This window comes from Felis catus, chromosome C2, assembly GCF_018350175.1.
Source record: "Felis catus isolate Fca126 chromosome C2, F.catus_Fca126_mat1.0, whole genome shotgun sequence".
NCBI lineage: Eukaryota > Metazoa > Chordata > Mammalia > Carnivora > Felidae > Felis > Felis catus.
In genome coordinates, this window is record NC_058376.1 from 61,769,190 (window position 1) to 61,785,275 (window position 16,086).

Here is a 16,086-nt window from a genome sequence, read left to right on the forward strand (position 1 = left end):
TCTGTAAATAAGCAGAGAGATGAAAACTATAGCATAGGGAATGTAGTTAAAAATATTATAATGATTCTTTGGTGATAGATGGTAACTACACTTAGCCTGGTGAGTGCTGAGTAGTGTGTGGAATAGTTGAATCAATATGTTGTACACACGAAACTAATATAACATTGTTAATTACACTTCAATTAAAAAAAAAAATAGACATGGCCTCAGCTAGATGCAGGGACTTTCATGCATCTGAAACCTAATACCCCCAACACTATGATGTGAATGAGTTTCTCAGGCAAGTGACTGTAGAACAGATGTGCACTCAAATCCTAGCTCTACCTTACTTAGCTCCTGTTCTAGACAAATTCCATAACTTCAATGAACCTCAATATCCTCACTTGCAAAATGGGGGGATGATACTATGCCGTATACCATAGAATTTTGTGAGGCTCGAGGCCCAGTGCCTACCTCATGGTGTTAGCTGGACTAATGACAATTGGTGTTGAATTATTGAAGAATATGAGGGAGCAAAGATGAAAGGGAGATAAAAAGGTCTCCAAGGACAAACCTTAGTTCTGAATTTTGCCGGAAGAGATCTTGCCCTTCCTCTCAGCAGCCAAACACGAATACTATTTAACTCAGGTTGGATCTTACACCCTATTGTTGTCTTTCCCTTTATACAGTGATCCTTGAACTTCAGAGTACATGAAACAAACACAGACACTTGTCAAAAAGAATCCAGATTCCTGAGTTCAAACCTGAGAAACTCTGATGTAGTAGGTCTGAGGCAAGGCTCAGGAATCTGTATTTTAAAATGGCACTTCAAGTTTTTTCATGAGTGTTATACGTGGATCCTACTTTGAAACCCGTAGAGGACTGAAATAAGAGTGTATCTAAATGAATCCATGACCCAGAAGCAACAATTTATCTAAAATAGAAGGTGTAAGCAGAGATTAATGTACAGACGGTAGTAGTAATTATATTTGGAAGAGGCCTGACTCAGGATGATATCTGGAATGAGTAATCTGATGGATGGAGTTCCTCCTACTTTTTAACCTCTCAATAAGGCAGCTGTCAGTTTGACTTTCTTTATGTGACTCAAAAGCCCAGAGATATTCCCATACATATAAATATTTGGTAGTCAGATGGTAGCCTGGATATCCCCTTTTTATCTCAATGACTCAGATTTCATGTAGATGACCTTAATCGTCTAAGTGTCTACAACAATTCTAAGCTTAAGTAAGTTATTTCTGTAATCAAGTAACTATTCACAAATAACCAATTTCACAAAATTAGCAAGATAGGAAATAAGCAAGAGCAGACTGCCGTAAGTAGCACATGTTTCCATGTGGATAATTGCTGAAAACTGTCTCTTCTCAGAATGTCAATGTAACCAAAGGAATCTTTGTAGGAAAAAGGAACAGGAACAATGACAGCAAAGAAAACAAAATTTTATTGGAAAATCTCATAGTCCCAAATAGTTAGCCAGAGTAGGCCTCTTTACTAGTGATGGGGATATCAATGAAATACAAGCTTACTTGCAGTGTAATGCCATTTAATCCTAGATTAGGATGTGTTCTAGGAAAATGAAAATTTGTGTCTTTAGAATGCCAGCATGGCTAATTGAGTAGTGAAAAATCAAATCTTTCAAGATTGTCTTGTCTACATCCATGTCTTGCAGACCTTTTGTCTTCACCACATCACAGCATGCATACATTTTCTGCTACACTCCATGGGCTATTCCCCAAAGCAAAAAGAAACTTGGAATGGCATTATCACACTGGTATGGTATACTATTACCTTGATGGCCCCAGAGGACCCATACCTCTTAGTATTCATCCCGTGGTTAGTCCTCTCCCACATAGAGTTTGAGCTAGCTGATGGTTTGACCACTGAGACAGTAGCAAGCATGACTCAAACAGAGACTTGATAAATATTTGCACACTGGAGATTGTCTTTTGGAATGTTCACTTTCAGGAACCAGCTTCCATGTTACAGAGAAGTTCAGTTTTGACTACTGAGTGATGAGAAGACAAGTAGAGACAGGCCCTGGAGGATAGTCTTGGACATTCCACACCTAGGTGAGCTCCCAGCTGAATACAACCACTTGAGTGACCTCATCTCTACCACATGGAGCAGGAAAATGCTCAGGTGAGCCAGCCAACTCACAGAATTGTGAGAAATAAAAAATAATGGACATTTTAAGCCACTGGGTTTGGAAGTGACTATTATGTACCAACAAATAATTGACATAGAAATTAGTACCTAAAAGTAGGGTGCTATTATAAAAAACAAACAAATAAACAAACAAAAAACTAAGAGGCACCTAGATGGCTCAGCCAGTTAAACATCCAACTTCAGCTCAGGTCATGATCTCAGGGTTTGTGGGTTTGAGCCCCATGTTGGGCTCTGTGCTCACAGCTCAGAACCGTGAGACTTCTTTGGATTCTGTGCCACCCTTCCCTCCCCCCCCCCCCCCCCCGCTCACACTTTGTCTCTTTCTCTCTCTCAAAAATAAACATTTTTAAAATTAAAAAAAAACTAAAGTATATGATATTGGATTTCTTTGCAATATACCTAGAAGTTTGTTTTTATTAAGGTATGGTGAGGCCAGTAGATCAGGAGATGCTTGCCATTGAAAAGGCAGTTTGGGGGCATCTGGGCAGCTCAGTTGGTTGAGTGTCTGACTCTTGATTTTGGCTCTAGTCATGATCCCAGAATTGTGGGATCAAGCCCCATGTTGGGCTCCACCCTGAGTGTGGAGCCTGCTTAAGATTCTCTCTCTCTTCCTCTGCCCCTCTCCCCCATTTGTGCATGCTCTCTCTCTCTCTCTCTCTCTCTCTCTCTCAAATAAAAAAAATAAAAACATAAAAGGCAGCTTGTTCTCTTACAGTTCTCAAGAGGAAGAGGCTTGCTACCCTATGCAGGGCCACGTGGGGAAGCACCAAGTTCTGTCAAGAAACAGAAGTAAAGGTATAGCATGGCCTTTATTGTGGTTTTCATGGGAAGGAATGGGCAAGGTAGGTAAGCAGGGTAAGCAGGTTTAGGATTGGTTCATTTGGATAATTTCAGCAGGCTCTGGAGAGTAGAGACTGCCTTGAGTGTGTGATAACTTGCCCTGGGGTGATTAAGGCAGGGCAATGTGTGACAGTTTGGCAAAGAAGGTAGTTGGTGGTATGGGCTCTGGATTAGTTACTTTGCATATGCAAGTTACACTAGCAAGGTGGTCTTTTGCTATCTCTAGGGATTAGCTAGCCTGGGGAGGGACAGTCTCTCCTGGGTCAGCAAGGCCTCAAGATCCTTCAAAGCATCATGAAATACAGAAAATTAAAAAAATATATATGATTAATACAGAATTTGGGACTGCAGGGAAGATGGCAAAAGTGAGAAGACTGTGAGTGGAGCCTAGGAGAACTAAACTTTCTGTGAAAGGCTGGAGAAAAAAGGACCTATGTTATATATTGGTAAAGGAATGAAGGAATTGTCACCTGTGGTAACTTAGAAGCTAGAAAAATTAGATACTTAAAAAAGTTGAAAATTAAGAATGTAGCTAACTGTAGGCAGAATATTGAACGTGCCAATCGGTGCTTTAAGCCATTTACGGTAAGATATAGTAAGAGAAATAGAAGCTAAAGAAAGTACTATTCAGTTTTTAAGCAGAACAGAGAGGAAATATTTCCAGCTCAGACTTTTTGGGTTAGGCCTATAACTGTTTCTCATTTTCACTGTTTCAAGTTTTCATCTTTAAAACATCTTAAAGTAAGAATTTTCCTCAGGGAAAAAGATCAACTCCAAGATGCTGTCATCCTGGAGGCCTGAAGGCAAATAGAGAATCAAGGTTGCAGCAGCTGGATCACTTGTTTAGATCTCTGACGGATTTAAGGCAATGCTTCGCAGGTCCCCTCGCCTAAACAAAATCACTTCTGAGAATATTAAGGGTATTTTACCACAACACACTTATTCTGAGCTCAAATCAGGGAGAGACCTATAACATGGGATTTGTGGGTGTGGGCTTTTGCCTAACGGAATGGATTTTAAACTTGATATCTAAAAGTCCACAACATGTTTTAAAGAGTTGTATCAGCTTGGACTCAAAGGAATAGGTCAAAATGAAAAGAGCCAAACAACTTACTATTGGCAGGAAGCCATCTGAGAGTACTACTCAGCTGTAGGCATAGCCATTATTTATAGAAAGGAAGGCCATCTCAGAAAGTGAAACCAAGAATCCAGAAGATGGGGCACCTGGGTGGCTCAGTCAGTTGAGTGTCTGGCTCTTGATTTCAGCTCTGGTCATGATCCCATGATCATGGGATAAAGCCCTGCGTTTGGCTCTGTGCCGAGTGTGAAGGTTGCTTGGGATTCTTTCTCTCTCCCTCTGCCCCTCTCCCCACCCTTGCACACTCATTCTCTCTCCTCTCTCGCATTCTGGAAAAAAAAAAAAAAAAGAGAGATTCCAAAAGATCAAAAAGTGGAGGAGAGCTCTGGATTAAGGAATGAGTTCTGGGGATCAAAACAAACATTCACTTCCTCTAAGAACATAAGCCCCAATGGATTACAAAATTGCTATGGAGCAATGACTATAGGCCTTCTGCCTCCTCCCCCTGCTGCCGTTTTTGAAAAGGGAATATCTATTGAAGTTATCCTTTCCTGTTTTCATCATTGAATGTTGGATGTGTGGGGCAGATAACTTGTTTTAGTTCATAGCTCTCTTAACCAGAGGATCCATACCCTAGGGACCATATCTACACATGAAACTAATTTATATGACAAAATGCTGGACACCAACCTGATGCTGAAGTGGGACAGTATTGTATGAGTCTGGGAAGGAGCTGAGTATATTTTGAATGTAGGAGAGAGCATCATTGAGGGCTAGAAGGCAGACTGTGGTATTTTCTCATATTGGGGCACCTCAGTGATCCATACTTCTGGTTATTCACACCCCTATATAGCCCTGTCCCATTTTGTCTCTGGGATTGGCCATGTGACTTGTGTTGGCAGGTGAGATTTTAGCAAAGTGATGCAATCAGAGGCTTGATAAGCACTTGCAATCTCAAGTTTGATCTCTCTGTCTATTCCCCTTGAAAGCCACATTCCCTTCTGTAAAGAGCTCAGACCGAATAACGAGAAGCTATGTGAAGAGAGGACCTGGAGGATGAGAAGCCATTTTGAATGTTTCATCTCCAGTTGAACTATCAGTTAAATACAGCCAAATAGTAACTTCAGTTATACCACATGGAATAGAAAAACTGCCCTGCTGAGTCAATCAACTCACAAAATCATGAAAAATGATAAATCATTGTTGTTTTAAGTCAAGGGATGGCAAACTACAGCCTTCAGGGCTATATTTAGCCCACCACCTGTTTGTAAATAAAGTTTTATTGAGAAACAATCATACATGTTTACATATCACCTGTGGCTGCCTTTGCACTCTAGTGACAGAGACCACATGGCCCATAAAGCTGAAATGTTTACTATATAGCCTTTACAGAAAGTTTGTTGACCCCTGCTTTATGCCACTAACTTTGAACAGTGATTTATTGTGCAACAGCATATTAACGAAACAGGTATTTTATCTAATGGAACTAAAGAAAAGTGTAAGTTTGTACTAAGAATATGTGTTACAACAAAAGAGAACAGAGGAAGAGAAGTAAGGAGAAAAGAGAGGACAAAATGCCTAGAGAGCAAGATAAGACGTAGGGAAGAGATTTGATTAAAAAAAGAAGAATGAGAAGAAAAGAGGAAAGGGAATTGGAGTTTTTTCGTTGATAGCTATGAAGTTAATGTTTTTGTTTTGTAGACAGTCATTATTTATAACTAGTGAAAGCATCAGTGCTGGTTGTTCACACAGCATTCATTCCCTTAATCTGTGACTCAGAATTATGACTTTTATTAAGCATACAATATGCTCAGCTAAACTGCTAAGGAATGACTCCTGACCACCTTCAGCAAGGAATGATCATGTGTCTTAGTCCCTTCAGGGAGTTATAACAAATCCCATAAACTGGGTGGCTTATAAACAATAAGAATTTGCTTCTCACAGTTCTGGAGGCTGGCAAGTCCCAAGATCAAGGCACTAGCAGATTCAGTGTCTGGGTGACAGCCTGTTTTTTTTTTTTTTTTTCTGGTTCATAGAAAATGTCTTGTAGCTGTAACCCATGGCAAAAGCATGGGGAGTTTCTCAGCTTCTTTTATAAGGATGCTAATTCTGTTTATGAGGGCTTTGCCCCATGACCTAATCACATCCCCTCCTGATACCATTGCATTGGCATTCTGTTTTCTTTTTTTTTTCTTTTTTTTTTTTTAATTTTTTTAATGTTTATTTTTGAGAGAGAGAGAGAGAGAGCATGAGCAGGGGAGGAGCAGAGAGAGAGGGAGACACAGAATCTGAAACAAGCTCCAGGCTCTGAGCTGTCAGCACAGAGCTTGACACAGGGCTGGAACTCACAAACCATGAGATCATGACCTGAGCCGAAGCCGGACGCTAAACCGGCTGAGCCACCCAGGCGCCCCCGCATTAGGTTTTCAATGCACAGTAGTCCCCGCTTATCCCAGAAGGGTATGTCCCAAGACCCCCAGTGGATACCTGAAACTGTGACAGTTCCGAACCTCATATATACAGCTGTTCCCCCACTAAAAATGGTTGAACTTGCAATTTTTCACCTTTGCGATGCAAAAGCAATACACATTCAACAGAACCTGTACTTCAAATTTTGAATTTTGATCTTTTCCGAGACTAGCAATATGTGGTATGATGCTCTGTTGTGACACTGGGCCGTGGCAGCAAGCTGCAGCTCCCAGTCAGCCAGGCAATCACAAGGGTGAACAACCAGTATATGCTCACCATTCTGTACTCATACAACCATTCTGTTTTTCACTTCCAGTACAGTATTCAAAACATTGCACAAGAAATTCAGCTCTTTATGGGGAACAGGTTTGTGTGAGATGATTTGCCCAACTGTAAGCTAATGGAAGTGTTCTGAGCACATTGAAGGTAGGCTAGACTAAGCTATGTTGTCTAGCTTAGGTGTATTGCATGCATTGTCAACTTATGATATTTTCCACTTACAATGGATTTATTGGGATGTTACCTCATCATAAGTCAAGGAAAATCTGTACTATGCTTTTCCTATATATATACCTATGGTAAAGTTTAATTTATAAATTAGACACAGTAAGAAATTAACAACTAATAATAATAAAATACAACAATTAAAACAATATACAGTAGGGGTGACTGGGTGGCTCAGTTGTTTGAGCATCCGACTCTTGATTTCCTCTCAGGTCATGATCCCAGAGTTGTGGGATCAAGCCCTGCATTGGGCTCCACGTTGAACATGGAGCCTGCTTGAGTTTCCCTGTCTCTCTCCCTCTGCCCCTCTCCCCCACTCACACACTTTCTCTCTCTCTCTAAAAACAAAACAAAATAATAAAAACAATGTACTGTAATAAAAGCTATATGAATGTGCTCTCTCTTTCTCTTTCAGTACCTTATTGTACTGTATTTCCCTTCTTCTTGTGATGATGTGACATGATAAGATGTCTACATGCTCAGATGAAGTGAGGTGAATGATGTAAGCCTTGTGACATAGGGTTAGACTATTGACCTTCCGACAGTATGTCAGAAGTACAATCATCTGCTTCCCAACCATGGTTGACCACAGGTAACTGAGACCACCCAAAGAGAAACCATGAACTGGGGACTACTGAACTAGGGACTACTGTATGAATTCTGAGGTAGCACAAATCAATACCATCATGTGACTCAGTTCTGGCCAATGAGATATAAACAGAAATCACCTGGTACAAACTTTATGGGAAGCCTTTTAAAAGGACCGACTATTGGCTTTTTGCTTCGTCTCTCCCTTTGTTTTTGTTATTTCACTCATTCTGCCTGGAACATAGATGTGATTTATGTAATTATAATTATCATCTTGTAACCACAAAGACGGAAGCCCTAAGCCAAGGTTGATAAAGCAGGAAGATAGAATGATCCTTGGTCCTAAAGAGCACCTCTGAACGGCCAAATTGTCCCTGAACTACCTACCTCTTATATCTTTTGTTATGTGAGAAAAATGAATTGCTTCCCTGTTTATGCCATTATTTTCCAGTTTACTTTTACTTATAGCACCAATAAATCATCACTAATACAGATCGTGTTCCTACCTTTTCTTAGGAATTACAGCCCCATCTTCAAAAAGTTGGCAGATCAATGAGTGAAGAGTCCAGCTACAACATGAGAGCTGTTCTCTTCTTCTCTGGAACTATCATTTAGTGTTGATCAAGCAGCCCTACTTTTATCATTTGGTAAATGTATTCTTCTATTTTGGCTCACTGGAAATGAGAAGTAGGAATTAAACTTAATTACTGGCAAGATTTTGTTAGACTATTTAAACTAATGTATCATAAATTTCCCTTAAACTGCACATTCCTTTTCACCCACTAATAAAGTTGATAGATTTTCTAGGTTTTAGTATGGAAAGATGTACAAAACCACTCAAACAAAACCCCTGTGCCTAATTTTCTGTTTTTTGTTTTTTAACTTATGAATTGACTGAGTTCTGCAATAACCTTCAAACTAATCTTCCTCTCTTGGAGGTTTTTCTTGACACCAATCAATTCTCCAATTTTCTGGCACCAACTTGGTCACAATTCAACTCAATGAGGACATTCACTATCATGAGATAGCTGTCCCAGACTCCACAGGTTAAGGGCTCAGTTCCACAAGATTGCCCCCACAGCACACACCAGTCCTGGACCACTAGCACCTCTGACTGACCAGAGGGATCAGTCCCACACCTCCTTCTCTGACTTCAATAATTTGTTAGAATAGCTCACAGAACTCAGGAAAACACTTTACATGTGCTTGCCAATTTATTACAAAGGACAAAACTCGGAACAGCCAAATGGAAGAGATGCATAAAGCAAGGTTTAGGAAGCAGGGCAAAGAGCTTCCCTCCGTGCAGGTGGATGTGTTCACCAATCCAGAAGTTCTCTGAACTGTATTGTTCAAGAGTTTTTATAATCCAGCACACCTGGGTGGCTCAATCAGTTAAGCATCCAGCTTTGGCCCAGGTCATGATCTCACAGTTTTGTGAGTTCCAGCCCTGCATAGCATCGCATAGGGCTTTCTGCGATCAATGTAGAGCCCGCTTCAGGTCCTCTTTCCCCTTCTCTCTCTCTGCTCATGTGTTCTCGCTCTCTCTCTTTGAAGAATAATACAAAATTAAAAAAAAAAAAAAAGTTTTTATAATCCAATCTCTAGCCTCACCTCCTTTCCCCAAATCTGGGAAATGGAGGGAGGAGCTGGGAGTTCCAATACTCTATAATCAGTTTAGTCATTCTGGTGACCAGCAACCCCATCCTGAGGCTATATAAGGGCCCCACCCAAAGCCACCTCATTAGCATAAACTCAAAGGTGATCAAAGTGAGCTTCTTATGACCACCCAAAATAACCCTCCTATCACCCAGGAAATGCCAACAGTTTTTGGAGCTCTGTGGCAAAAACTGGTGACAAAGACCAAATATATTTCCAATTATAAGACATCCCCATTTCTTTTTCTTCCTCTAGCTTACCTTAACAGTGACATGTACACAAATTCTACATTTTCCCAAGCAGTTAGTGAGATGAGTATGAACTTCATGAAATCTTTAACTCTTATACCTGTTAGAGTAAGCAATAATAGCCAATTTTTAAATTCCTCAGGTAATCCTTGAGTACTAGTTGATATTAGTGCATCTGCCCTGCCTGAGATTTCTGCCACAAGCTCTCTAAAGTCCAGAGTTTTCCAAGACAAATGGAAAACATTTTGTATGGAGGAAAGTGTAAAGGCTCTTAACCTGGGTCAGTCTACTCAGACAGATGGGTTCCCTGAAAGACGGATCATGTATTTGTAAAGAGTAAAATTTTACTCCTCTTCAGCTTGTCAAACCTTTCCCGGTCTTTGACATCTCTGAATAGTCCCGTTCAACATGGAAAAAAAGGGTATTTCTGTCTGAGATGGAGATAAATAGCTCTTTAGATTGTAGAGATGATTGGGTTCGTATAGACTATGGATAAGAAGAAATCTATACATGGAACAAAGATTTGAGTTGGCTATGCTAACTGAAGTTCTACTAGATAGAAGGAGCTATGAGAATAAAAGTCTGAGACTTTGAGAACAAAAGTCCTCCAGGGACTGTGGAATTTATTAAAGCTACTTCAGGCAGGCTGCCCAGACCATGGTTGGTTTCTGTCTGAAGTGCTCTCTTAGTCCCATTTCCAGAGCCCAACCATACGCCTGACTGCCTTGCCTGGAAATTTGTTTCTCTGACTTCAAGTACCCCAAATAGCAGCTGCCTACCCTGACCCCTATCACACCCTCACCTGCCCACCATTAATCCTTATAATCAGTTCCCCTGCTCCAATTGGTTAGACCTGACCTCACCTGACCTCAACTACCATCTGTTCCTATTGCAGGGCCTGAGGCACATACGCACTGTATCTGTAATCCAGTCATTGCAGTGAGTCGCCCATCACTATCTTTTAACTATGGTAACTGCCTCCCCCCACCCAAAATGCATCCATATGCATGCACTTGCACATTCATGCACACAACATACACACCTGAAAACACAGGGAGCTCGACACGCAGACTAATTATCAGATGAGTACAAAGCAAATTCTTAGAAAATAGAGATGATTCTGATCCTTTTCACCTTTTTACAAAAAGCTATATTTTTACCATAAACCTTTCTTCTTTAGTCAAAAATTTTTTTCAGGAAATAAAGGTTTTGCGAAATTATTTTCTGTGCTTGCATGGACCAAAACATTTAGTCAATTCTAATAATTTCATTAAAATAGAGAAATCAGTAAAGAAGTTAGTCTGCTTTTCTCCCTCGAATGCACACACACACAACAGCGATTAGATTACCAAATATTTAGCTTCTGTTTGATGAAGTATTGTGTAGACCAGCCTAGAAAAGCTAAGGAGTACAAAGCAATGGTAAAACTTAGCAGAATCTGACCACTATAGAAAGCTAGGAGAATTAAAGCTGGACATAGTGTTAAGTATAATTCCAGAGGGAAAAAGTAGATCAATCCATTTGCAAGATATGAACATAATATATCTAGAATAGGTGATTTAAGTATTTGGATATGGATTATAGCTAATCTAAAAATACATAGGCAGATATTTGTGTAAATAAATATATATCCAGGCTAATGTTTAAAAAACATATGTATCTATAATATTTCTACTTATATGTTCTATTTGAATTAATGCTATCAAAGAGAAGTAAGGCAAATTGGAAAGCTCATGTATAAATGTAGTAGCAAAGCATGGAACACACACAAAAATAAATTTTCTAATGAGGCATAATAAATAGGTAGGGAGAGAAAATGAATGATGACTTTAAAAATGAAGTACCGATTGCTTTAAAAATCTGTCACAAACAAGAAAAATTGAAGAAAGTAAAGTAGACAGAAACTAATGGCAAAGAGCAAGCTAGAGATAAACACTTGGGGGAGTTGAGTATTGTGAAGTAATCAGAATGAAGGAAATGCATCTGGACCACAAAAGGCATAAAAACTAGGAGCCAGCATATGCTTGGCAATCTTGTCTGTGTAGCTTTACTAAACTGACCAAAACACTGCCAATTTGTTTTGTTTTGTTTTCTGCCATCATAATGGATAGTTACTGAGCAATTGATTGTATCATTGTGCAGTTGGTTGGCTTTGGTCATTAAGACGGATGAAATGATTGGACCAAGTGTTTCATGGTCTGGTGGTCTTGGTCACCTTAATGACCCAGTTGTATTGATTGCAGAATCCTGACCGCCATGCATTCTCTCCATCTTATGGATATATTTTTTATAAAACATATACTGTCCTTATAGCTGTTTCCGTGCTGTCTCTATTTTTTAAAAGTCTCAGAGAATGAAGGTGCTGCTAAAGAAGACCTAAAATTAACACAGACCAACACCGTAACTATATTAAGACATACAAATCTGTAAACACACTGCAGATAATGAATTCATGAACACCACCTACTACTGAGATGCTTTTTTAAAAAGCTGCAAGATAAACTTTTCCTATGGAATTATTAAATTGAGTTTTGTGGGTCCTGACATGCCTTCTTCCATCCCCCGCCCCAATATAATTTTAGGTCAAACATTAAGTGTAGATTGGATCCTAGCAACTTCAGGGTGTGGCATTCTAGTCTCCTGACAGCGTTTACTAGTGCTGCAAACCTATGGGCTTGGTCCTATCTCTGATCCTGAGCCAGTGCTAACTGAGCCTGGTGAGACTTTAAATTAAATCCTGACCCTAGACCTGAGGTCTGAAAATTCAGCTGTGGCTGTTGGGTTTTCTCCATGCCTTACAAGCATCTTTTACTGGCCCTCAGATCCAAGTGCTTCAGTTCTGGGTGAGTGAGCCACGGATGCTTGAGTGGCCCACGTCATAGTACTACCCCTGAAATTGGCCCTGGCCATGTTATCTTACTTCTGCCTAACTTCCTCCTCCTTGGTTTGCAACCAGTCATCCAGAGACTGTCATCCCCTCCCTGTGACCAGAGCCACACTCTGAGCTGTAGTACATCTGGCTAGGGCCTGGACCCCACCTGGCACCTGTCAGCTCTCCACTCCGGGAACTGGAGCCTCGCCCAAACACAGCCTTCTGGCAGGGATTCTGCAACATATGGACACAACTCCCAGAATCATGACTGCCACCTGCCTAGCTCCCAAGGGCTCACCCACTGCTGTGCCCTGTCCTACCAGATTGGACTTTGTGCCCAAGATCACTTAAACCATTCCTCAGCTTGCTCCATGATTTTCAGTTGGGCTCTGTCCTTCCCCTTTCTGGGACCAATACTATAGCCCATTTCCTTGGCTCCTGTTCCACTGGCCTAGTGTTTCTGGTATCTCAAATGTTTCTCATGCAAACACCACTCACATCTCAACCTAGTGGAGAAAACATCAAACTGGAGACCAGGAAACCAGGGTTTTTAGCATTGTCTCAAAACACTAACTAGTCATTTTGACTTTCTCTGTCTCAGTTATCTAACTGATAAAATGAAAAAGGCTAGAAGCTTCTTTCAGTTGTGTTTTGTTGTTGTTGTTGTTGTTGTTGTTGTTGTTGTTGTCGTTGTGGTTTAAGTAGACTCCATGCCAAGCATGGAGCCCAACATGGGGCTTGAACTCATGACCCTGAGATCAAGACCTGAGCTGAGATCAAGAGTTGGACACTTTAACCGACTGAGCCATCCAAGCACCCCAGTTCCGACTTTCTTTAACTCTATGGAAAGGCTTCAGATTTGGTTTAGAGATGTGAGAAAATTCTAAAATGAGTATGTATATAGTTGATAAGAAATGTTTTCATTAGGATAATTCAAAATTTAATATTGTACATTCTGAATTGGTTCTGTTTAGTGTTATATTCATGATTTAGAAAAGGAATTAAGAAGAATGCTAGCAAGATTGAGAAATTATATTAAATTGTGAGTTAGTTATCAGCACTGGTAAAGGCAAAATAATATAAATGGGCCTAAAGAGGTTAGAAAGTTGAGTAGAAAAATGAGATTTTTTTGCCTTCAAAAATGTCAATGATCAGGGAGAAGTCAGGGGAGAAAAATTATTCAAAACAGATGCTGTGTAGGTGGGAAAGGCAGCAGAAGCATTCTTCAAACTATCCAGAGACAAGTTCAGTACAATTTTTGAATTAAGAAAACAATGGAGTAATAGAAGATAAAGCCAATACAGACTGGGAAACAGAACAGCGACCAGTCACACCTGATCTTATCCCCCAAGGCAGAGTTGGTTTTCAACCCCATTCTCCCTTACTTTTTTTTTTCCCCATAGTGGAAGCTAAAAGAAAGTAAAATAAGTAGTTACATTTCCAATCTCCCTGAGGTCCAGGTATGATCATTCAACTCAGATCTGTCCAACACAACATAGGGCAAATCTGCCTGAAAGTTTCTGGGAAAGCTGTTACTTTGTTATAAAATGTAGACTTTGTTACAAATATTTGTGTGGCTTCCTCCATTTTCCCCCTCTGAAAAGCATTGGTAAAACCCAGAGCTGCCCCAGCCGCTTTACCTCAGAGGCAACACACATGGGATTGAAAACAAACAGACAAACAAAATAGTTCAGGAGAGAAGAGCATAGAAAAGAGAACCTGAGAACCCAATGATTCCATCCATGAGATACGTGAATGCAATCACCTACCATCATATTTCTTGGTATAGAACACAGAAATGATATTTTTAAGCCCTCTGTAATTGAGTTTAGTTAGTTACTTATAGCTCTAAGATATTCCAGATACACCTATTTTGTCTCTAGTTTTGTGTCAGCACACATAAGATTTTACCCAACAGTGAGGACCTTTATGTAAAATGGCAGAGTTGTATCTCTACTGTTTCTGGAGCAGGAGTGTTGAACTTGGAAAATTTTTATTTCTGTTTTCAAAAATTAAAATGAGGAGGAAAAAATGATCCCACAAGCTAAGGGATTTAATATTGGCACATTTATCTAGAGTTGAATATTGAAATTCTGGTTTGGGAAGAAAAATGAAAAAGTACTGGTCCCAAAGATCACCAAGAATAAATCATGCTAGTTTCCATACATCTTTCTTTGATTTGGGTATAAAATAGAAAGTAAGGGAAAGTTACTCATTCAGTGAAAATATATTGAGTTACCTAAGATGTGCTGGGCCGTGTGCTAAGAACTGGAGATGCAAAGATAAATATAATTCAATTTCTTCCTTTAAGAATTGTGTTAGTTTCATAACTTCCATGTAACAATGGACATAGCCAAGTAAGTAGATACTATCAATAATGTGTGGCAAGTGCCTGACAGGAGAGGGTACAGGAGAGAATACTAACACGCGAAATAGTGGCATGAGGAATGTGGTCATGATTCGTGGAAGAGAGATTATTTTAGCTGTTATTTGGAAGAATGAGAATTTCATCACTAAACACGGGCACAGTTATTCTGTGAGTCAAAGTCAGTGTGTGAAAAGACAGAGATAATTAAGGCATAGACCTCTTTGGAGAATGCAATGAATTTGGTGTTCAGGGATATCATTGGAGAGGTAGATAGGCAGACTGCCTGGGGGTGAGGCATTTGGACTTTTTCCTGCAGTTAACTGTTAGTTAAAGAAGGATATTACAAACAGGAGGTCCATGATCTGGTATGGTTGTTTTAGAATGATGACTGGCCGTGGGTACAGGATAGATTAAGGAAGTGAGAGATTTCAGGCAGGGAAGTAATTCAAAACCTATCACAAAATATCAGACAAGAAATGAGAACTTAAAGAATTGATACGTAAAGGGTTTCCTGATCTACTGGCTGACTGTAGGTGACGAAGAAGAGAGCGCATTGTTGGCCTGGGCAAGTGAGTGAGTGGCAGTCCTATAAACCAGAATAGAGATTCCAGGAGGAGGTGCATATTTTGGTGAGAGGACGCGGGAGGAAGATAAGATGTTCATTTTGGGAGAGTGAATCATGCATATGGAGATCTGTATTTGAAGCAGAATTCCAACAAGGTCTAGGCTGAAAATACAGAATTGGGAGTCACACAGAAAGAGGTGGTGGTGGTGGAGGAAGCTGTGGGCAGTGCTGAGAAGGCCCAGGCAAGTGGTGATTGAGGAAGAGAAATCTGACAAGAAGAAAGAGGAGGCATCCAGAGCTGGAGGAGGAAAATTAGGAGAATGAGTGTCATTGAAACAAAGATAAAAGGGAATTAAAGAATAAAGCAAACAAACACAAGGAGTGGTTAGTTTTGAAGCTGCAGAGAAGCCTTGTAAGGTAAGGAATGAAAAGGTGTGTGTGTGTGTGTGTGTGTGTGTGTGTGTGTGTAAGAGAGACAGAGCGAGTGATGGCAAGTATGAGGTTCTTGGGGACCTAACTGGAGCCAATGAACTGGTGACTACAAAGGCAAATGACCAATAACTGACAATTGAGAAGGAGGTGAAGAAGTAAAGATGATGGGCAGAATATGATGCAGGGCCAGGTTTGAAGGAGAATATTTTATCTGTGAAGACATGGGAGAAGCTAGAGTCTTTTAAAAGATGAGGCTTAGAGATTCAGTTGAGAGGAAGAGCGTGATGCTATAAGAGAGGGACT

General features: G+C 40.2%; 1 protein-coding gene across 1 annotated transcript in view; it reads left to right on the forward strand.

The window, feature by feature from the left end:
* Positions 1 to 2,013: 2,013 nt before the first annotated feature.
* The window catches only part of GAP43 (growth associated protein 43), a 127,147-nt gene continuing 113,074 nt past the window's right edge, over positions 2,014 to 16,086 (forward strand). The window contains exon 1 of the mRNA XM_019839229.2: positions 2,014 to 2,136. Within this exon, the coding sequence (XP_019694788.1) occupies positions 2,116 to 2,136 (21 nt within the window). The 5' untranslated portion in view covers positions 2,014 to 2,115. The remainder of the gene's footprint in view (positions 2,137 to 16,086) is intronic.